The sequence below is a fragment of the Sylvia atricapilla genome, chromosome 3 (genome assembly GCF_009819655.1).
Source record: "Sylvia atricapilla isolate bSylAtr1 chromosome 3, bSylAtr1.pri, whole genome shotgun sequence".
NCBI classification, from domain to species: Eukaryota; Metazoa; Chordata; class Aves; order Passeriformes; family Sylviidae; genus Sylvia; species Sylvia atricapilla.
In genome coordinates this window covers 31,500,019-31,524,120 of record NC_089142.1, presented here as the reverse complement: position 1 = coordinate 31,524,120, position 24,102 = coordinate 31,500,019, and the positions used below count along the sequence as shown (strand labels likewise).

General features: G+C 37.2%; 1 protein-coding gene across 1 annotated transcript in view; it reads left to right on the top strand.

The window, feature by feature from the left end:
• Positions 1–24,102, top strand: part of IMPG1 (interphotoreceptor matrix proteoglycan 1) — a 52,402-nt gene that overhangs the window by 8,584 nt on the left and 19,716 nt on the right. Inside the window, exons 2-12 of the mRNA XM_066315045.1 lie at positions 3,819–4,052; positions 6,889–7,055; positions 7,263–7,291; positions 9,663–9,730; positions 10,793–10,878; positions 11,960–12,106; positions 13,380–13,438; positions 15,150–15,170; positions 16,574–16,827; positions 18,307–18,383; positions 19,212–19,698. Of these exons, the coding sequence (XP_066171142.1) occupies positions 3,819–4,052; positions 6,889–7,055; positions 7,263–7,291; positions 9,663–9,730; positions 10,793–10,878; positions 11,960–12,106; positions 13,380–13,438; positions 15,150–15,170; positions 16,574–16,827; positions 18,307–18,383; positions 19,212–19,698 (1,629 nt within the window). The remainder of the gene's footprint in view (positions 1–3,818; positions 4,053–6,888; positions 7,056–7,262; positions 7,292–9,662; positions 9,731–10,792; positions 10,879–11,959; positions 12,107–13,379; positions 13,439–15,149; positions 15,171–16,573; positions 16,828–18,306; positions 18,384–19,211; positions 19,699–24,102) is intronic.

Here is a 24,102-nt window from a genome sequence, read left to right as displayed (position 1 = left end):
AAGAGACATAGGGAAGAGGCCTGGCCTAATTTCAAAATTTCAAGAATTTCAGATTTTTAATATGTAAAATGAATACCATTTATGTGCCTGAAACCAAAACCTGAAGAGCAGTACTATGCACTTGAGAAACTGGTGTGGATATCAAAGCATTTTGATTAGATCCCACATGAATTAGATTGCTGTATCATATTTTGAAAATTGTTTTATGGTGTTTTTAAAAAATCTTGTTATATTTGTCTAAGTTCAGGACTAGATGTCAGGAACTCCAGAACAGTGATTCTGTAGATAACCTTGGTAAAGCTACGTCAATATTTTTCTGCAAGTGTGTCAACTGGAAAATTTGGACCTGGTATAGATTCTTTCATGTGAGAATAAAGGAGAGTTAGACCTTTGTTTAAGGCAACTTCGAGATTAGCTGAAGTAGAGTAAAGCATTATCAGACTTCTACAGTTATCTGTCCTTCTGCCCTAGAACTATCAAAGAAAAAGAAAAAACTTAAACATATATTTTTAAAAATAAAACTGAGACTGTCAAATTGGGCAGAGTAAATTTCTGGTAAACACTGAATATTTTAATTGCATGTGCTTGTATCAGAAGAAAGAATTAGAACAAATTACAGATGTTATTTATTTGAAGAAAAGATATCCTAGTGTTATTTGGATTATTTATATGATCAAATTATGTACCTGTAAAACTGGCATCACTCCAGTTTATTCAATTACTGTGTTGCATAGTGAAAATAAAAGGGATCAACTAATATCTATGGATTCAATTTCATAATAGTCTGTGGCTTTTTGATTTTTTTTTTCCAACTCAGGACATTGAAATCAAGACATCTAAAAAGGTAGAGGTGGAGACATATTTTAGTAAAGTATATTGCTAAAATATCTGTGAGGCATAGGTAAAAATTTCTCAGTTCAGAATTTCCACAGACACAGGCGAAAACACAGATCTGAAGAATTATGAGGAAATGTTTATGCCAGAAGGCAACTTTTCTTCGATCCACAATCAGCAAATATTAGGAAATTCATACTGTACAATCATGTGGAGAGAAAGGCTGGTGCTTTCTCCAACTCAAATTTTGCTTTAGTAAAAAAGTGATTCCAAATAATTATGGTAATAAAAGTTATTCTAGTAAGAGAAATCTACTAAACATAAGATATAAGTTAAATTAAACCTATTGCAATAGATATACTTCAGAAATAGATTTAAAAAAATAAAAAAGAAAAAGAAGCAAGGGAAATAATGAAAAGAAAAATAACTAAAAAATTTACACCTGCCCTAAATAGGGTGGCAGAACAGTGCAAACTGAAAGAAAGCAGAAAATATCTGGTCATTTCTCAGGATGAAAAGCCCAAATAGGGATCCTAACATGGAGACTTTGAAACCATTACAACAATCATTAGAGAAGAATTTTCTTTGTCAGTTTTACGGATAGTACAATTCTTAATTCAAGTTAAAGACTTAGGGGTAAATCCTGGTGAAGAAGCAAATCCTTCAAGAAAGGCCTCTGCTCCATACAAAAGCTATCAAAGAGCTTAGTGACAAAATCCTCTGCCCTGGTTGGTCGGGCTGCCTGGGCAGCTGGTCTGTGGCAGTTAATGCACCTCGTGAAGGTAACAGACTTACAGCTTCCATGTGGATTTTTGATTCTCCCTTCCAGAAGACTTCAGGAATCTGTTTTTAGATTTCAATAGCATTGGATCTTCTTCTCTCATCCCATATAACATTCAGATAACTCTACGTCTCAGCTGACTCAGTGTTCAGCCACTTCTGGAGTTTGTTGAACCCAATGACTCATTTTCACAGGGGAAATTCCTTTTACGCAGTTTATGGTTCGTGACCTGACATTGACGTGGAAAAATTACTTCCATTTCATTTCATGTCAAATATTGTATGACTACATTATCATTTTAAATTACCTTGCAACAATTAGGCAGTTATGGGTCTGCAGGTCACTGTCTCCGGCATGCATTAAAAAGTAATAACAATCAGCTACTGCCTGTTTTATAACTTCCTTTCTTTCAGACAATATTCATCCCAAACAAGCAGTCGACATTTTCCCATTTCAGAGTAGCACCTAGCTCAAAATACATAACGAGTGTTCATTTGGAAATTAATAAAAACTGAGACATATATATAGGTAGACATACATATATATGTCTACTGACACACAAGGTAGAACCTTCCCCATTCTTCATTTCACATACTATTCTTTTATAAAAGTATGTTTTTCAGTTATTTTTCTTTTGTCATTCATCTGCCCACTTTTCTTTAAACATTTAATTAACACATTTCCAAAGTGTCAAGATAATGTGTTTTTAACCTTCCTTATTTTCTCTTGATTTGCCTAAGAACAGGATAATTTGTGTTTGTTATATGCAGCATGACATTTCTTCTTTCTCCAGCAAACTGATAATCTTTACTCAAATTTTTCTTGATAGTGCTACCCTTAATGAACTTGCTCCTTTTTAACCCTATTATTTTCCCTTATTCTTCCACTAGAAGTTTTAAAACCATTTTCCAAGTAATTTTTTCACTTGATTTATCAGAATTCAGGAACACACATACCTTGCTTAAATTTTTTAATTCTTTGAATTTGTCTTCTATTCTGCTGATATTTTTCCTTTATTTTTCATCTGTAGTTGCCGTATCAAATTACAACCAAAAAGGGAATTTCCAAATTTGCTTTAACATCTTTGTTAACATGTATACAAAATTTTGGAAGATAACCTAAAAGATACTTCTGTCACATGATCCTACAAAAGGCTGTATTTCAGCTCACTTAAATCTGTAGTTTATACAATATTTTTAACATTAATTTTTTCACATTAAATTTAGCTGCTATGTCATGTAATACTACAACACAAATATTTGGGAAGTGGAACCAGATGAGTCCTGAATTTTTGTGAAGGGGGTTCCTATACTTGAAGTTCTCTTGACAGCCTAGAAGCTTTTCCATTTTTCATAACTGAATAACTTCATTAGTAAAATTTAACCCTAGGTCTTCAATTCTTTGTCACTGATTTCACTTTTTTCTACTGTAGCTGTTCCACTTTGCCAGGAACATTTAAAAATTTATTGAAATACAGTACCAGAGCATTCACAACACATATAATCCAGTTGTAAAGAAACAATAATAGTCTGTTCTGATTAATACTTCAGTTCATGTAAGGGAAGGATAGAGGAGTGCACTGTGGAGTAAAAGAGAGTCTGGAAACAGGCCTTTCTTTACTCAAAGGCAAAAAAACTCCCGTTCAACTTTTGAAAGTTTCAGGGTCTAGTTCTTAGGATAGCTTCAAGGTTATAAACCTGATCTGAAGGGAGATGTTCCTTGAAGCCCAAAGGAAAGATAAGATTTTAAATACTTAAGGTACAACTATTTCTCATTTTACTTATCTGCTAATGTAGACATTACTTATCACTGCACTGTAAATTTCCCTACAGGGCGATATGCTCACAAATGAGATGCTGCAGCACAAGGTTCAATCACTTAAGTGTCTTTTGTGGATCTAATCCAAAGTCACTTTTGAAAACAGGATTTAGAGCTTCTGAAACTTTTACCCTGTGTGTCCTGGGGTCACGTGTTTAAATAAAAGGAAATTAGTTACCAAGTCACCCCAGTCTCAGTTCCCCTGTGTGGTCAGAGGTCACTTCTCCTCAGCACAATAATTCCATCAGTGCATTGGCTCCATTATATTGGAACAAAAAAGATTCTCTAGTTCATGTCCATTTTCAATACATGAACTTGCACTAGATACCTACTGCCTAGGCAAAGTATGTTTATGTACTTTCTTGGTTTTTGGTTTTTTTTACAGAAATTCCTAATAAAATAAACCGTGCTGAAGCCAAACATCTTGCAGTCACCTCAGGGTCAGACAAAACAGAAAGAACAACAAAGCGGTCCAGGATATCAACCATAAGAAGGATATTTGACATGGCAAAACACCGAACAAAGAGGTCATCCTTTTTCTCAACTGGTGTGAAAGTTTGCCCACAAGAATCAGTGAAGCAGATTTTAGCCAGTCACCAAGCTTACTATAGATTAAGAGGTAAGATGATTATTGTAGTATGTAGTTCCTCCTTCAAAGTCTTTCCTTTAACACAGTAATTTTCCAGAATCTTGTTCTTCACCTTTACGCAGTGTATGTGCTATTGACTTTATGGTTTATTTTTACATAGATATTCAAATGTTAGACGTTCATCAGCAGGGTACAAGATAGACAGTTACCAGAAGAAAATAAAACAATGTACTCAAAGGGCTAATGAACTAAGAGTAATTGCACAGTGTTCTAGCATGGCTGAACATAAAGAACAAATTGTGCTTGCATTAGTGTTGAAAGAAGTACAACCTTTCTCAAAAAAGCAGGTACTGTCATTGCTACTCAAAATCAATAGCACCAGTATTAGACAAGTATTGGATTTATTAAATGGTTATTGCACAAATGTGTTGGTGTATCTGCAGTTATATTGTCTGTGGTAGTGTTGGTATACAATAAACACTGAGATAAATCACCAGCAAAAAAGCTTAGGGAAGAACAAATATTTGAGACAATTTAAAAACAAGACTTTCTCAACTAGGTCAGCTCATTCCCAGTTTTGTTTTCTGGTTTTTTTGGTTTTTTTTACTTCTCTTGCCTACAGAAAGCCTATCGAGTTACTATTCCAATTTTTGGTTCATTTTTTTCTCTTCCTTCATCTATTCTTCCCAGTCTTTCATCCTGTAGGTGTTCTATTTTGTATTAGAAAAATGTATGTATTTGCACTGCAGCTGGACAGTCCGAAGCTAATTCTAAAACCTAGTCAGTATTTCTGGGATACAAGTATCTAAGGTAACATCTACTCCCTAAATCACCTTTCCTTATCTGTTTTTCCTCTTTATCAGACACCATCCATTCACATTCATCTGTGTAACCTGGCTGCTCCTCAGTTCTCTTTCAGGGAACCAAATTAGTTCCCTCTGAAATGAGACCTGGATGTAGAGCTACAAAAATTTTACTCCAGCAGCCACTTGCTATAGGCAGCATGCAAGAACTACACTAATACCTGTAGCTATTCCTATATGTATATAAATATTCAGTACTCATTGAAGCATCCAATGAGCATTAGACAGAAATCTGAAATGTGCCACAGAGGCCAATCCAAAAAGCATTTCTTAAATAAAAATTAATCCAGAAAGTCCCTGAAATTCCCTGATTACTCTTGGATTGGGCTGAAAACAAGCTATCTTGAAACAGACAGGTATCATTAGCCTGAACTCAAAAAAACTGCATCTATGACACTTTCATTTATAAAACTGAATATGACAGTACTACTAGCTTTTTGGAGAGTGCACATCAGCTGGGATATTGGACTCTATAAGTCTTGTAGTGCAAAAAGGTTTAAACTTACACTCCTTTTCCCCAGCAGGGTCCTACACTCACAAAATTTTCTAAGCAGGTGTCAATCCAGCTTTTCAACTCAAACTGGAGCACTTCCCAAAAAGCAAGCAGCAAAACAACACTCTGCAGCTGAATAGTTTGCACACTTATTCATAAAAAGGTCTTTCTGCTCCCTTGAAAAATTGCATCTTTTCCATTACAATGTCTTTCATCAAAACATTTTTAAAAATTTTCCTTTAAGGGAAGATCAGAACTTCTGGCAAAGACTTCTGCCTCCCAGTTGAGCACATTAATTTACCTGACTAAAGTGATAAATGGAGAAACAAAAAAAAGGTACGCTTGAAAACGTGGTGATACAAGCATCATCTTTGAATCTGTAACCACAGTACAATCCTTCATGACAAGGCAATCTGGTAGCCATGCTGGAGCCTGAGGGCCTGTACGAATCTTTGGGACAATCTTACCTTCATTTTGCTTTGGATATATATTTTCAGGTTCTTTTTTGTGTCTAAAGCCTACGAGATGACCTCCCCCCCTTCAAGTCCCATGACACATTTGTAACTGAAAAAGCACTGTGGATCATATCAGTCCTCTAGAGAATTTTTCTGCTAAGAAAATTTAGACTATTTTATTCTTTTTTACGTATGTATGTATCCCATGCTTCCAGGGATGAGCACACAACACAAAACAGCTCAGGTGTAGGAGCTCAGACAGTTGCTTTTGGATATCTGAGCTACTGTGACCTTATACCAACTCTGAAGTAATACATCATAGCTTAGGTCACCATGAGGACAGTGCCTTATGTGGGGCAAACTGGGAGAACACACTACGATGCCTCCTCAACTGGTCATGTGTCACGTTTATCTGGTAACTGGATTACTTATCATCAGATGGTATATCTTCATTCAGCAGTAACTGCTCAGAAAAACAAATACTAGAGAGTTGCAAGAAAAAGGAGATACAAAGTAGTTTAATTGCTAGCTCGTAATAAATAAATCTCTTCAAAAGATAGCCTGTTCCTTTTTAATAACCTGACCACATCTGCTCCACATGCAGCTGCTCTACTGGGAGGGCAGGTCGTTCCTGAGGTATTATTGAGGGGCCATAACACAGCTAGGTGAGTACATCCCTACAGCAAGTTTAGAGTGTACTTACTACACTAATTTCAGGGACACTGATATTTTAGATAATGCAGATAATGAACTCACTCCAAGCCAAAGAAGGTATCAAGTACTGAAAATAAATGTCCCATCTCACAGTAATGACCTTTGCAAAGTAAAGTGCTAAAGGCAACATCTTTTAAATTACTAGCAAGTTTTGGTTAAAATGGTTTTTCTAATAAGTTTGAAAATCCCCTTCTCTAAAAGAATTTTTAAACAACATTTTGCAGAAGTGTGTTCCTTCATCTTGAGTGATGAATGTGTAAATGCCAAATCACTGTTAAAAGGCTTTCAAGTTTACTATTTGGTACAAAGCATCTAACCCCAGCCACTTTCTTCTTACTCAGTCTGCCAGGAAGCTGTGTGGGAAGCCTTTCGTATTTTTCTGGATCGGATTCCTGATACTTCTGAATATCAGAACTGGGTCACTGCCTGCCAGAGGGAAACCTTTTGCATATTCGATATTGGCAAAAACTTCAGCAATTCCCCAGAGCACCTGGAAATAATTCAACGGGTAAGGATTACTCACATTTGTTTAGAAACTGGGAGAGACTTCCAAGTCCCTCCCCACCTGCTTATTTAAGGGCAAAGTATTGCTCAGGAAAAGGAGGGGGCGTGTGTTAGAAGGAAAACATAAAAGTATAGTAAACAAAAGAGCTAAGAGGCTCAATGGTTGGATACACCCACTAGTAAAATGCTGTTTTTCTTAATCTTTTTGCAGCGAGTAAAACATAGAACCTTCCAGGAAAGGTAAGTAGCACAAGTAGTACCTTGCCACTTGATATTACTGCCTTCTTTGAAAAGATATGTGTAAGTCTGTGTGGATGTGAGCAGATACTCAGATAGAACTGTGGTGTATTTGGTGTGTGCTGTGAGAAGTGTGTATACTGGATATATCATAGGACACAGTAATTGAATCATAGGTAATGGATATGGACAATATCTGGTCATTTCAAGACAGCACTGAATGTTTTCTCAGACTAATGAGAGGATGAAACCCTGACAGAGACATAGCTTTGCATTAGGGTAGTGTTTATTTGGAGTGAGAAAAAGTGGCCATAATTTTCAAAAGGAAAGTCAGTTTAATAAAAGTTTAGCTGAGAGGCTACATTAAACAGTAACAATAAAACTCTATGCCTTCACTTTAGATTTCTCTGGGTTTTTTATATATCATTACAGCATTAATTAATGTGATACTTTATTCTATAAACTCTTTGGAAAAAAAGTATGCTCCTGGCAATGCTCAGAAGTTGGAGAATGGCATGATTAAAGCTACCATACTGAACTCTTGTTCTCTGTATATAAATACTATAGCGCAGCCAGACAAATCATTTTCCACAACTTCTGACTGATGTACTGGTTTTTTCCTTCAAGTTTTCTCTGATTTTGAAGAGATTTCTAGGCAAATAATCTTTTCCATTCATAGATTAGGGCGTCTCATGATCACAGAGGTCTTATGTATCTTAATTAAATCTGACATGGTAGATCTGACCTATCTTTAATAATGTAGAGTCTAACTGAACTCCCCTGGAAGTCCAAAGGGAGGCTTTTTCATTCATCCTAGTGCAAGCAACAGCAGCAGCAAGGCATTAGTGAAGTGACTGATCTCAGAGTTCTTAGGTCCTATTTGAACAGTACTGTTTTCCCTAGACACAATACAGAAAGTGAAGTAAAATCCATTAAGTTGCTTGTACCTGAGCTGGAAATACAGACAGCAGTGATTATGCATGGTTGGACCTCATCTTACTACTGTGTGGCTTAGAAAAAATTTTCTATCTTCTGTAAATATTGTGTAGAGAAACCAGTCTCCAAGTAGAGATGCAACACATAACTAGTTAACATTGTGAAAATATTACAAAATTACAAATAATACTTCAGTTCTCACCAACAAGATATCCAGGGGATGTGGTAAATCAGGCATCATTCATTCATGTTCTTTTATTTATGCTATTAAACATCTAGGTTGTTCCTGTACAGAAATGCAACTCAGACACCTTTTCTGTCTATGCCACAAGCTTTATGTTGTCTCAGTTAACACCACACTACAAACCTGCAGTGTCCTTAGTTCTTTCATTGATACCAGTTTTCCCAAATACTCCATCCGTATGCACTGCAGAAAATTTGAGGATTCATCCTTTACTCCCCAATTCCAGGAGGGAAAAATCTCAAAATATCCGTGAGAAAATTCTTATCAAAGAACCTAAATTTTCCCAAAAGCTACAAATCAAGAACAATTTGGTTTTAACGCTATAGAAAGTAATTTCTGTTCCAAGTAAAAGATTCTTTAATACACATATTTATTTTAAAATGTACTTAGAGATAGATACTATTGCTCTTTTTCAAGCAAGGTAACAGTAGTTATTAAAAATGTATTCATCACCATATGACTGTAAAAGTCAAACCAGAAAATAATTACCAACAAAACCAAACCCTATGATACATTGTACTCACCATATTCTTACTTGAGTTTTTAGCTGTCCTCCTTGGGGAACGTGGTAGGCATTAACCCATGAATATTACATCCAGAAGCAAACACTAACATTTCTACATATCAAAATAATCTGGATTCAGGAATCTGATTTGATACTATAATTATTTGGAAGCATACTTACGGTGTTAGTGGGCTGACAACTAAAAAATAAGCCCGCCCTCTATTTTCTCACACCCCACCAAATGTAACACACCTGTAACCTGAAATGTCCATTGGCTCTAAAAACAGAGGAATCCCAAAACTCTCACTGAACTACCTTGATAGGAAGAGAAATAGCAAAGAAGACAAAGGCTAATTTAGGTGATGTACAACCCTTCACTGACTTCCAAGAGTAAAAAAATAAACCAGACTCAGTGCACTGATTTAATCTCTGTGATCCCATCCCCCTGGTGGCATTGATAAAATCTGTCACAAAACCTCATGAGCAGATTCCTGACAGAATTGGTACTCCTTATGATGTTCCACTGTCTGTTTAATCAGGTCACAAAATATTCTATTAGACATAACTTCTCTCATTTAAACTACACTTAATATAGGGATCATTTCTATATGCCTTGGGTGTTTTATACTTTTGTCATTGCTGATAAAATATGCAGATAATTGAACCATTCATTTCTATTTGATTGATAGGAAAGATGAAATATCAGCAGAGAAAACAGCAGGCAAAAAGGTGGAAGATATTCCCTCGGTTTCTACAGGTAAAATCAAATCTGCTTGTTTTGTCTGCCCTTAAAATAAAATCGCTAAGGCAAATGGTTCTTCGGTTTTAGAAGGCTATAATTTAATGAATGTTGTAGATGTACAACAAGTTCAGTGGGGTGAAAATGTTTTTGCAAAATAATCTGTGAGAAGACTTTTTTTATCTCTTTAGAACATATTTGCTACTCAAATGTTGCATTCAAAGTTTGTCTTCAAATGTATGTGCTTACCTAGTTTCAAACTTAGATAATATGGGGGGGGGAGGGGTTCAGTCATAAAATACCATTTAGAATTTCAGCTGCTGCTGCATTTTGTTACCAAAATAAGCAAGCAAGGCAAATAAGTACTGACAAGGAAAAAGTCAGAGTGATGCCAAGACAATAAGGTGATCAGATTATTACCATTAGGCCTACCAACCCTGTTGTGTACTACAGTTCTTTAAAATAAAAGCAATCCACACAGTGATAAAAATTTGTAGATATGATAATTTTGGTTCAAAGAGAAATCATCCTGAACATATATTCTTGTGAAATATAAGAGAATCTTATTTGTGAGGACTTCCAGCATAGTAATTTTGCCTCTAGGTGGAAAACTCTGTCAATGCCTCTGGTTACTTTAAATTGACCCCTAAAGAGAAGTGGCTGTCATAGGGACAAAGATCTCTATTGGCAAAATTAAACTTAGGCACTTGGTGATACACGATGTGGTATGACAGGAAATGACCAAATATTATTAACTCACGCAATTTCATTGATGCACAGCCAGTGCCATTTTTGCCTTCAGTCACACACGTGCCACACCACTAATGTTTGACCTGAAAGAAAGGTTTGAAAGGAAGAAAGGTATAAAACACAGCAGCTTTACCCACACCCCAAGTGTGGCCCTTCCACTGGCCCAGGATTGTGCTCAAACACACCCTCCTGAGGGGAAGCTGCTCCAGCGAGCTGGCACCTGACCAACACACAAAGGGGAAGACTTTTAATGTGCAACCTGTTCTTTCCTGACTTTTCTTTTTTCCTGACTTTTCTTTCTTGCCTGACTTTCTTTCTTTCCCCCCACAGGCTCTCCTGGCACACCCCTCTCTCCATACACACCTAATGGCACATTGCTCAACGAAATCTTCAACGACACAAAGACTCCTGTGAAGGTGAGGGCAGCCTGTGTTCCTATTCACTTTTCCACTCACCTTTTCCTTTTGAGGCAACAGGAAACAGGGAGAAACCTTATAAAAATGCTTAAAAACAACAAGTGGTCCCTTCTGTTCCAGCTAGAAGGACTGAAGGGGCTTATTAGCATCTGTTATATACTGGAGTAGGGCATGATGCTTTTTGAGTATGTAATAGAAAGTACAAAAGCATGGCAACCAGCTTTTAGGCAGTTTTCATTCTTTTAAGGAGGGGCTCGTTGCCTACTTTGCACGATTTTGTAACGTTGCTCTTCATTAAATAATGCCAAAAAAGCATACCTGCTGGGCTTTCCACTACACAGGAGACAGAACAGGGCCTTCCTTGCCTTTTTCTGACCAGCCAGCTGTCAGAGGGTTCTGCACTGCTGTCTCCTCAGAGCAGCCATGCAGCAAGGCACGGGAGACTGCCCCTCTGCACACCAACAGCACCTGCTGTAAGAGAGACCTCTGAGAGAAGGGAGATGCTGGGAGGGGCTGTTGTGTTCCCTCTCCTAGCTGCTGTGGTCTCAGCACAGACGTGTGGCCTCACAGTGCAGGGGAAAGTTTCAAGTACTGTTGGGGAACAGCATACAAAATTAGACAACTTTTAATAGCAGCAAAGTTAACTGCATAAGAAAGGTGTATCATGGGTGGGGTAATTCCATTTTATTATCAGAAAAAAAATAAAAAACAAATCCAAACCTCTGAACACGTAAAAGCTACGTCACTTTATGATGAAGAAACTAAGATTTGGTAACAGTCTCAGTGCAAGGCTTGATTCTCTTTGTCTTCATTTATGTATATCAAAGGCAACTCTCAAGTTACTTCTCAAATAATAGAAACTTGTTTGCAAAGACAGAAGAATTAAGTCAAGAATTAAGCCAAGAATTAAGCCAGATATACCTAGGCACTTTTAACTTTTTGTGGAATATACTTCAGAAAGTTATTTGGGGCATGAGCTTAAACAGGAATATTTCTACCTATTAAATACTGAATTGTGGGGAGGGAAAAAAATCACTTAGTTTTATTTCTTCCCTTTTTGTCCTTGCCTTTTCTTTTCCAGGAGCTGGGAACAAATGCAGTCCCTGAACTGCCTGTGGAGCAAATGGTGGAATTCAGTGTCACTCTCACTGATCAGGAGTACACAGCTGAACTTAGTGATCCCAACTCCCCAGAGTACCAGCAACTAGCTGCCAAATTTCAGCTGCAGGTAGGGATGCTTAGTGAATGCAAAAATACTGAATTTGTACCTTGGCTGAGGTTCATACTATGAAATTACCTTCATCACAAAATAGGATTAGAATCTACTGCCCTCACTTTAAACAGGTCATTCCTATTTTCTCAAGACCTTCACATTTTCTTCATGTGTAGTATCAGCTTATCCCCTCATTTAAGCCATCTATTCAGCTCCCAAGCTAACAAGCCAACATCTCTGACTTCAACAGAAGCCTCAGATAACTGATGAACAGAATAACTTTAGGAATATTGCTCAAATTTAATTAGGAATTCATGGACAGCACTTTTGTCATGATTTAATTTCTTCAATAAACCTAATGAGAAATATAATATAAACGTTAAAACTAATTAGCCACTATTCTTCAAAGGACATACAGTCATTGTGCATTACCATGGTTTATGTAAGAATTGGAACACCTGTGGTATTTTCACACAATTAATAATATTAACTGAATGGTCGGCTATCAGTTTAACTGATTGTAGTTAATGACTTGAGGTTCCCAAAAGGTTTTCTGAGTAAAATTAACTAAAGCCTCTCATCAGTTTCATGAGCATTCCTTAGTGGAAGCTATTTCACTTTCCTGGTTCAGTTCCAGATATGTGTAGAAAAATGGTGAAGGATGCATTGGCAGAACAGGCAAAAAATTATTTCTCTGAAGATTTTCAGTATTACCCTCAGACAGAAGTGCCTGCAGACATTGTTTACTACACATATAAAGCTTCTTCTATTCAAAACCATGTAATTGCACCATTGTTAACAATAGAATTAAAAATGTATTGCTATTCTGTTTGTACAAGTCAGTTAAAACTGTTTCATTTCTAAGTGATTTGTCAAATAATCTAAACTCATCTGCAGTTGCCTAATATTTCTAAACAATTAACAGTTCGCAGGTGACTAGAATCACAAAATTATTCATGAAACAAAACTACTGAAAATGAGAAAACCATTTGATTCATGTTGTTTTACTTGCTGTGTTATGAAATAGATTATCGCTTGTTTGCATAATTACAGTAGTAAGAAAAGCAATATTTTGTGCTTCTTTTTGCCTATAAACAGGTAATACAACAAGTATACGCAAAGCAAATATTGTGTTTAAGCCGAGCAATTATGGCACCCAAAAGAGTGCAGTTGAGATTGTTTCCTAAAGCACTTTCAGAAATATGAAAAATATTGTCAAGGCAGTCAACTTGTGACTGCCTTTTAGTCATAGATCTTATGCTGATGTTTTTTTTATGGTTTTCTATAGATGAAAAAAATATTTGAGAAACTTCCAGGATTCAAAGAAATCCGCGTGTTAGGATTCAAGTAAGTAAGAAAATGGGGTTCTCTTTTGTGGTGGATCCCAGCATTCTCCTCTTCCTTCTTGTCCTCAAAAAGGAAGAGAGACTTGTAGAACAGTGGAGTGTGTATTGCTGTAAACAGAAACCAATTTTATGGGAATATCATAGGGACAATATGACAGGAAGTAAAAACACATCCCAAGTGAGACAATGAGGTTTTGAATTGCTTAGTAAAAGCAGTTTTGATTCTCTGAAGCTTGAAGGGTACAATAAACTCTTTTAATTGTTTGTTAACAACCCAGTATTAAGAACTTCTTTAAATTACAAGATAAAGAGAGTTAGTAGCATGATTATTTAGGTGACAACTTTTGTGTTGCCCTTCATAAGTCACAGTGAAGGTGCCTTGTCAAGAGAGGGTTGTGGGAGGATGCATGCTCACATATACAAAACTTCTGCAGTATTTGTTTCTTAGGCCTTTCAAACAAACTTAAAAAGTATCACTTTTTCAGTAAAATATTTTTCTGTCTTCCCATTTCTTTTAGTTCTAGCTTCCTTGTGTGTTTACTACTAACACAACCTCTTGTGTACTTTTTCAATAGAGAACCTGTAGGGGAGAGGGAGGACATTGCATAAAGAATCAAATGAAAAACAAATAGTAGTAAGAAACTCCAAAAAAGGAAAAAAAAAGGCCAGGGGAAAAAGAAAATTTATGTGGCCTTACAGCACAGCATCAGGAACATTCAGCACTTCTAGCAATATTTAATACATGTTGAAGGGCATTCATATTGCAATGCAATTTTAGACAAGAACATCCCTCTTCCTAGCATTTCTCTCTGCAAAAATTGCTGGGGAAAAGGAGAGAGAAGAGCAAAATAGTCTGTAAAGTAATTCCTTATATTTTTATATTGAAGTTAATAAAACAAAAAGCTGTCTATTGCAGTACAAGAAGAGAAAATCTGTAGTAGCATCTCATAGTTACAACTTGTAATACCTAACCTCTTTTAGTTGTGAGTCTGGGAGGTCTGGGATCCATTTTGGTTTCATATCTTGGACTTAGCTGATATGAAAGAACATTCTTCAGTGTGGAAAAATTTGATTGATTCCCATTATTCAGTAATTTAGTCAGCTTTGGGAGTTACAAATCAGCAAAGATGGGTGTTGCTGTCCATTCTCCCTTGGCTGCAGTACTACATAGCAGCATTTCCCACAAGAGAATGAAGAAAGACAACATCACAGGTATTCTGGAGAACTCACCAGGGAAAACAACTGGGCATTATATGTAGAAGATCAACATAGGCATGTCTTCCAGAGATAATTAATGGTTCAAGTTACCCCTGTGACTACAGTCTGTGTAGGCATCATGTGTGGTAACATGGAAAGTCACCATTGCCCATTGCCACCACAGAGATTGGCAATGACAGGGCTCAAATTGTACCATTTGACAATTGAAATAGGAAAGCTGAAATTTCAAACTGCCATGGTCAAGTGACATTCCTCTTCCCCCACATAAACCACGGTGATTCCCATTGTTTGGAAGGGAAAAAGTGAACAGATGGAGAATAGACTGTCATTTTCACGCAGAGATAAAAATCATAGATGACACATAGAAGATAAGATAAATTGTTAAAAGGTGCTTGTGATGTGTGTGACTGAATGATTTACTGGTATACATGAATCTTTGTTTTTCTTTCTTTTTCAATCCTTTCTCATGCTCTTTATTCTGTGATGAAATGAAGACAGAAGAAGGAGAAAGATGGGTAATCCTTCTGTAATTCATTATTAATAGTTGTATAGAGTAATTAAAGTAATTATGATCATTAATAATTTAATTATGTACATAGATAAATCAGTAAACATCTTATCTTGATGTGACAAAGTGAATTGGTTGTGTTCTGCCTAAGTACAAAATCTGTGATATAAAGTGTCAGAGATAGCTTTAACTTCAATCTGAATGTTTCATGTAATCAAATTTTGTCAGGCTGTCTCTGAAGGAAAGAAAATGTTTGACCTAAGAATACTCACATTTATATGATTAAAGATTTATATCAGCCATATACTAAAAGTGAAAAATAAGTAAGGAAACTTTACATTCAAATTTTCATTTTTGATCTGCTGTTTCCTAGCTATATTCCCACATACACAATATTTCCAGTAAGTATGTAGAATTTGATTTGTTATCTCCATTATCAAGCCAGATAGAATAGCAAAGAGACCAGTTACCAGCATGATAAAATGTAGGGAGATTTTCACTGGTAATACAAAGAGCTACAGAGTCTATTGTTGTTGCTGCTTAAAAAGTGCTACTGGGGAATAATTTGTCTAGCAGTTTCCCAGAATTTCTCTTTTGCTCATGCTTTAAAAGGAAGAATTATGTAATGTGTTTCCTAAATTCCTGCAATGTCATATAAATGCAAATACATAGCACATACTAGATAAAGTGAAATTCTTCTCTCTATAGTTATTTGATATTGTAGAAAAAGTAACATAGTGAAATAGAAATGTTTACAATATAATAATTATTTTTCATTTAATTAGGTGAATTTAACACGGATGAAAAATGAAGTATTAAAAATGGTGACTATTTGAGAATTCTGTTAAACATGAGTGTCTAGGGAGAAGTCATACACACCCATTTGGACTTGGAAAAGCTAACTCCCATTGTGAAAAAGTGATTTGCTTGCCACATTAGCTTGAAAAAGAGCAAAAAATTGTCTCAGTTGTGATAATATTTTTGCTTATCTGCAGTTTTATGAACTATCTAACCCCTTTTCATAGGGTCCTGAATAATTAATGCATGATTATGGCTTCTAATAACCCCAGCGTGCATTTATAGCTGTTTGAATCAGTAGTCAAGGACTTCAGACTACATTACCAGTTCTACAGATTTCTAAGTAGTCAGATTAACTCCGATTATGTTAGAAGATTTTTGCAATTTTCTTCAATGTGAGAATTTTTATTAAAAGTTATGCATAGAAAAAAGGGGTTAGGTGAAAGAAAAGTAATTTGAAGGTGACAGTCCCATTAGAAAGAAGTAAATTTTCACTACTCTTACAGAAGATAATATGTAATGGTTGCGCATTTGTTTGTTTGTGTGTAAAATCACTTCTCAGCCAGTGGCTGATTTTGCTGCTCTGGGCATTTTCACCTTTCCCCCTGGCAGATCAAGCAGCACGGTAGCACGATACGTGGTGAACTTTGAGAGAGACAGCTCAGAAGCCAAAGGCACAGCAGATGACATCTCAACTATTGGATCTAACAAGGTTGAAAGTGAAAAAATACCAATTTCTCCAGTTGAAGAGGGGGAAATATCAGCAACTAAACTGACAGTAACAGACCTTCAGCAGCTGGTTGCCACTGCACTCCATGAAGACCAGTCCCTGCCAGTGGACCTTGGAACACTTCAGTTTACTGATGGTCAGTAAAACATGTGGCAGATGCCAGGCACAAGGCTGAATCTTGCCTTCCCAAACTGATGCAATTTCAGTAAGATGTCTTTTGCTTCTCTAACAGATTATTTTCACCTGACATAGTCCATTCTCCTTGGTGTTGTATAACATCCAAAGGATGTAGTGAAATAAGTTAAATTTTATAGTAAAATGTGTCTTTATAATTATACAGCCTAACTTGCAACCAGATTAGAAGATTTGTTTGTTTTGAAAATCTGGATTTTTGCACGCTAAAAGTTCATTAAGAGGAGAAAAATAAAATAAATACTCTGAATATTCACTGTATCATTTTAACTTCTTAGTATGGACAGTCTCCTTTCTTTAACAAGAAAAAAAGTGAGATCTGCCTCTAACATAAAATTAGCTTTCTGAAATCTCTATCTTGGTTGCAAGCAAGCCATCTCAGCAACATCAGAGAGACTGACACCTTAAACAGCATTTCATCCCTAGATAAAATCAGTAAAGACGTGTTTCACTCACACTCTGAAACACAGAGTGTAGAAGACAAGCTGGGTGTGAAAACCCCCAGCAGAAGTTGAAGGTCTGCACCCTGTTCAGTAATCCAGCTGATAAATATCCCTTTCTATTTTCTGCAATGATTTTTGCAAGGCTAGCAAACTACTTTTGGAGAGATGTGTTAAAAAGGGAGAAAAATAATTTAAAATATTTTTTCAAATGCCTATTTAGTGAAACAAACCCAAATCCCACACCAGATTTTATCTTCAGTATTTCATTTGCAAACAGCAGCATTTTCTTCTCAAAAAATTTATTCAGTCAAACTAATACTTTCTGTAAGAATAAAAATGTCATATTTTAATGCAGATTAAAAGGTCCCCCCAAAAAATTACATGGAACATGTCAATAATAAATATTTTAAACTTTCTTCTGGTAGTTAATTCTAATAACCAATTTTAGAAAAATAGTTTTCATGCAAGTACTTTAAAGATCTCCTCTGAGAGAAAGGAGAAACTTGAGCACTAAAGCCAAAACACTGTCATTAACAATGGTGTGGAATCAGGGTAAAACTGGAATGACTTTAGGCTTAGTGAACACAATGTGAGTCATCATAGCCCATGCAGATTTAACTGGGAGGTTCACACTTCAGATGATTTTAAGCATTCCTCCATGGTTCAGCTCTCTGCAGACCTATCCTATTTATGCTAAATGAAGCATATGAAGAACAGCCTATATAAAATTTGGTTTTCTTTATAATTGTCTTTTTGAATGGGAATTGATGGTTTTTTTGGGTTTTTTTTTTGTTTTGGTGTTTTTTTTTTTTTTTTTTCTTAACATGGATTTTTAAAGCAATTTTTTGGTGGAGAACATTTTAGTACTGGGGTTTTTTATTGAGTTTATACGTTTTGATCAATTTTCAATGTGCTGGGGCTGAAGTATTCTGTGGTCTCTCTCTCTCTCTCTCTAATGTTTTTGATTTCTTTTTTTGCAGAAACTATTGTACCACCTAGTGATTTAGACAATGATATCCAAGGCGTGGTCACTATTCCTCTGGCAGGCCCTGATTTGGTAGGTTAATAATGTAATTACGTTTTTCGTGTTTATTTATTTCTCTATGGGAAAAGAAATTAAACAGTGTTAAGAGGTACATAAACATACAAAAAGTTTCTTAGAATAACATATGTGCCTTTTTGTACATGCTGTAAGGATGAAGGTTGTGCTGTTATACTGCAACAGGGATACTGTTTAGAGCATTTACAGGTGAACATTATTGCTTGATTTCCCTTTCCAGATTGAATTACCAAGTAAAGAGTGTCTCATCAGTTCAGTAGTACATCTTAATGACAGAAAGAGAGCAGTTCACCGGGCTAGTTAAGGCCATCTTTCTTTGATCACTTTTAAAATCACAGACACTGTGATTAGTATCACATGCACATGCCGAACACTTTACATATCCTATGAATTCATAGCAACCTTCCAGTGCCTGCAGGGAAGCTGGAGAGGGACTCTGTCAGGATCTGTAACAGCAGGAAAAGGATAATGGGTTCAAACTGAAAGATGAGAAATTTAAGTTATATATACAGTAGATGTTCTTTACTGCGAGGATGGCGAGACACTGGTACAGGGTGCCTGGAGAGGTTAAGGATGTCCCAAGCCCTGGCAGTGTCCAGGACACGTTGGATGTGGCATTGAGCAACCTGGTCTAGTTGAAGATGTCACTTACCATGGCAGGTAGGGGTGTGACTACATGAGCTCTAAGGTCCCTTCCAACCCAACCCATAACATGATTTCATGTTGACTTAGCTATGTGCTAGCTCATGTGGCTAAAGATTATTGCATTTTTGGCAATGAAACTCAAACGTATTAATGAAAGCTGTTCTTTTAAAACTTTTTAAGGAGGAACTACCACTAGGTTATCCCAGTCCAGCAACAGTGGATCAAAGAGGAGATGTATTTGTTGAGGAATTTGCAACTGAAGGCCCTGCTCTAAGTGAAGAGATCAGCATCCCTGAAGAATTTAATAATTTTATTACATCTGAACCTGATTTTCCCACCAAACCCTCCAGAGACCCCTTTCAGGACAGATATCCATACACCCAAGTTATTGCTACTGACCACCCAAGTTTCACAGTGCCTTTCAGTGCTCTGGGTAGCACCAGTAGCCCTCCAAAATCAGAAGATTCCTATTTGCCTCCCCCAGCAGATGATTCTGCTGGCAAAGACTTACTCACCGATGGCTATGAGTCTCCAGGGGAGAGTTTCACCACACCTGAACTCCTGCCCGCCGGAGAGGTGGAGAGAGAAGCTGAGGAGAAGCAAGACCTGGCTGATACAGCAGAACCTCCTTTCAAGGAAGTTGACCAAGACAGCCTGTCTGGACAAGGTAAGACATGAGAGACTTTTATGTAAGAGACAGTAGGAGAGGTGCAGCTGTTGTGACACATACAGTCATGTGTCAGAGCAGTAAGCATTCCTTTCCATCGTGACTGAAAATCCTCCTTCACAACCAAAGGTGAAAAATGCACATTTCTGATGGCCTCTTCAGCAAAATCCCAATGCACCTTAGTTCAAGGTTGTCAAACCCAACAACACATGCCAAAGGATAAGGAACTCTTAATACAAAGTATTATGGTAAAAATTCCAAAAAGGCAGAGGAAAAATGTCTGGGAAAACAAGAAAAGGAAGCTCCAGATTAACATTAAAAAGTTTGGTACTTAGAACATGGGAACTAAATTACTTTGGGCTCTACAGACAGTTGTGGATGATAGCAACAGGAGTTACATGACATAATTTCTTCCAAGCAAAAAGTACCATGTATCAGAAAAGCCTGCATATCTACAGGTCTAATTAATGTGAATTTTTAAATTTTTTTCTGTTTTCCCTATTTGTTTATTCCTTTTTATCCATGCAGTAGGCATGGAGGCACCCATCTATATGAGGAAAAATACATAATAAAAGGAAAAAGGATATATATATGTATGTGGAGAAAAATCTGGATAATGCAGCCTTTCAAATCAAGAATACATAATAGACACATTTCCCACAGCTGACTCCGCAGACTAAAGAAAGTTCAGACAAAGATAATAAGGTCAGCTTTAGGGCCCCTATTTAGGGCAAGTTAGGCTTTCCCCCAGAATGGCAAAATATCTGTAAAGCTCCAGCTTCCATCACCTCCAGCAGCAGCTACAAAGTCGTGTGAGCCACTGTGTGCAGGTAACTGAATTGTGTGGAGCAGCAACTTCCACCAGCAAAGCAGCAAGGGCCATGATTTGGAGGAACTGCACTCCATCTGTCCCAGCTTTTGTCTGCTCCCTCTTCAATCCTGCTCCCTGGCCTGGCCTTACCATCTCAGTGTTAGGTCAGTAAACTTAAATTTTATTTATACTTCAAAGCCTATGTCAACTGTGTAAAATGCAAGAGGTCACTGCAGGGTCAAGGGAGGAATTAGTTCTTCGATGAATATTCATATGTGCTTTATGTCAGATTTTTGACCGACTCTCTCAACAGAAAAGCAGAGGGCAGGTGAGCACATCATGGGAGTCAGCAGGACACTTTGATGTCGCCACATAGTCCCTAAGCAACACTAAAAAAACCTGCAGAGGAAAACAAACAAAAGGCAAATTCAGGGCAAAATTCCAACAATATGCATCAGCTTACACAGTGACACTCAGTGTTCCTGGATCTCTAAGAATATCATGCTCAAATCTTGTAAGTTTGCTCCCTGCTGCAGGAAAGTTCCCTGTTCCCACAGGAGGTTCTACTCTGTCCCAGTTCAACCAGCTCCCTCCCTGCCCAGGCCTTGGCCTTTCATGTTCCTCCTGTACTTGAGAAGTCTCTTGAAGTGAGAATAGTGAACCTACCTCCCCTTTCAAGATGTTCTTCCTTATCCAGCATGTCCAAAACCAGCAGGAAGGGACCTCCATCCCTGCTGTCTGGCCATATCCTGTAAGGCAAACAGGCAATGTTTGTAGAGCTGATTGGAAACACTCCCTGTGTGGTGATAACATCCTTCAGGATGGGCCTGCCCAGCAGGAGTGTGGAAGTGGGGATGCACCCATGCACTGTACAACCTGCAGGATTGTTTGGCTGGATCAAGCAGTGTGTTAGAGAGTAAAGGAGGTTTGAGAGTTTTAGAGAGTAAAGGATGCGCTTGAGCATGTCCAAAGGAGACAACAAGGCTTGGAGCACAAGCCCTGTGAGGAACAAAGAAGGGAGCTGGGGTTGTTTGGCCTGGAGAAAAGGAGACTCAGAGGTGACCTTATCACTCTCTACTGAAAGGCTCCCTGAAAGGTGGCTGTAGTCAGGTGGAGGTTGGTCTCTTTCTCCAGGCAGCAACTGTCAGAATGAGAGGACACAGTCGTGAGCTGGGCCAAGGGAAATATAGGCTGGATATTAGGAAAAGTTTTTTACAGAAAGAGTAATAAAGTATTGGAAGGGTCTACCTGGGGAGGTGGTGGATTCACCATCTCTGGATGTGTTTAAGAAAAGACTAGATGTGGCACTTGGTGCCATGGTTTAGTTGAGGTTAGGGTTGGGTTGGACTTGATGATCTTGGAGGTCTCTTTCAACCTAGTGATTCTGTGATTCTGATAAAAGGTGCCACTTGGGAACACAAAACCATCAACTCCCTACTGGAAAGAGCAAAGCATATTTCATGGTCATGTTGTTGCATGGTAGTTAATGCACTGAATATAAACTTCCCATTCCATGATCTTGCCTTTATACACAGAGTTTGGAAATGAGAGCAAAGCAAACACTTTATGATTAGCAGAGTGACTAAAAATTTAGAAAAATCACTTCTTACAAGAATCAGTTGTCAAATATTCCTGAAAATAATGTTTATGATGAAAAGTTTTACATGCAACTATTTTCAAATGCATGCTGAGAAATCTTGTAGTGCTACTGATAAAAGCAAAGCATACCTTCAAATAACATTCATTATAACCATGGAAACATGGAAAAGTGTTAAATTTGCAGGGAAAAGAAAGTCATTCATTTTTCATTCTATTCACTCATTGCGTTATTTTACTGATGTCATAAAAACTGCATAAAGTCACATATTTATTTCCCAATTTCTTAAATATGTCTTGTCTATGAGCTCCAAATGATTGAAGGGAAGAAGCAGAGGGTCTTTAACTCACCTATACCGACCCCTTAATAAATTAATTGCTGCATATTTAGGTTAGAACCTGTCAAGCTGCAAAACAGAACAAAATCTAGAGCAGTAAAAAAAAAAAAAAAAAAAAAAACAAAACCTTCCCTCAAAATAAGGCATCTTATCTTGTTTCTCCTTGTTGAACAAAAGTTATGTCTAAAACAAGCAACAGAGTATAAGAATTCCATCATTATTTCTGCAGCTGAGTAGCAGGAGAAAAAAATAATTGTTCCCTGTCTAAAAAGTAGGGATGCTGTGTTAGCAATGACTCAAAGCTGTAGCTATTATATTTTCTTAAAAGCTTATAGTACACAAAGCTTACTGCTTGCCTAACAGTCAGGAGAGCTGTTGAAAAACTATTTATTTGAGGTTTTAAAATGCATACTCTTTACTCTTTAAAACTTTTTCCCTTTTTAGAGGTTTTTTTTTTTTTTTTTTCAATTCTGGCAGCGTACAGTATTTCCTGTAGTCTTTTATTTCTTGATATACTGTGTATTTCACGGGAACTGATGAAATTCAATCTGGAAATTCAGGTTCTATTAAAGTCAGCAGTGTTAGTACTATTAATTTTAATATGGCAAGCCTGGTACAGATACCTGGTACAGAATATTTCACACTTTGTTCCTGGCTGCATTTCACAGCTGCTTTTCTTAGTAATAATAAAAGATATTTTAGCTGTTATTGGTGTGAAATAGCAGGAACTACTCAGACAGGGCTGTATAAGGTTGGACAGAGGATTAGAAATGTAAATTCAGTCTTCTTTACCACAAAATGAAAAGCTGGCTATCACAAATAACGTAGTCTGAGGTTCTTTTAGATATTAACTCTGTTTTGGAGATGGACTTTATTGCATTAGCTGTCAAATATGTGCACTGCAGGCTGGACAGCACTACAGACTCCTGAATATTGAATGTATACATCCTACACCAACTACTTTAATTGTGCCTGCCTGAGGTCACCAAGCAAGTAATAAAAAAAAATTTCTTTCACACAACTTCCAAAAAGACAATCAGCCTCAGACTCACAGACATAAATACAGGCAAAGTTCTGCATACAACACCTGTAGAAGCGTGAGCAAAAACAGGTGAGGATGAAGAGTGCATGAGAGGTGTCCTTTTAAGCCATGCAAGAATGGGATTTGTCAGGTGTGGGCAGACAGTGGGAGGGATGAGGCAGGAGCAGATGTGGGTCCTCTTTCAGACAGAGCTGAGACTGCACAATTCTGCACAGTGGAGCTGTCTGTGGGCAGCTGAGAGCAGAGCAGTGAGGATTAGAGCACTGGCCACATGGTGATGGCAGCTACTCCACCCCCTGCACTCACTCAGAACCAGCAGGAAGACGCCAAGCTGTCCCTAAAGTAAGCCAAGTGTTCTGAGATTTCACTATACAATTAAAGAAAGCCTGTGGCACAAGTTTCCAGAGCTCTTATTGAAAAGTTCTGAAATGCCTGCATCAGATGTCACTATTTCAGCATCTGACACCTCAGAAAGGTTTTTCTTTGCTGTAGCACCTTTAAAATCTTGTCTATTTCTCTTTTCCATTTACAACCAGTGCAAAAAAAGGGGTTTTTTTCCCCCTACTCTCTGAAGTGATACTTGATCACTTTTCTCTAGCATTCCTCTGTCTTATTCA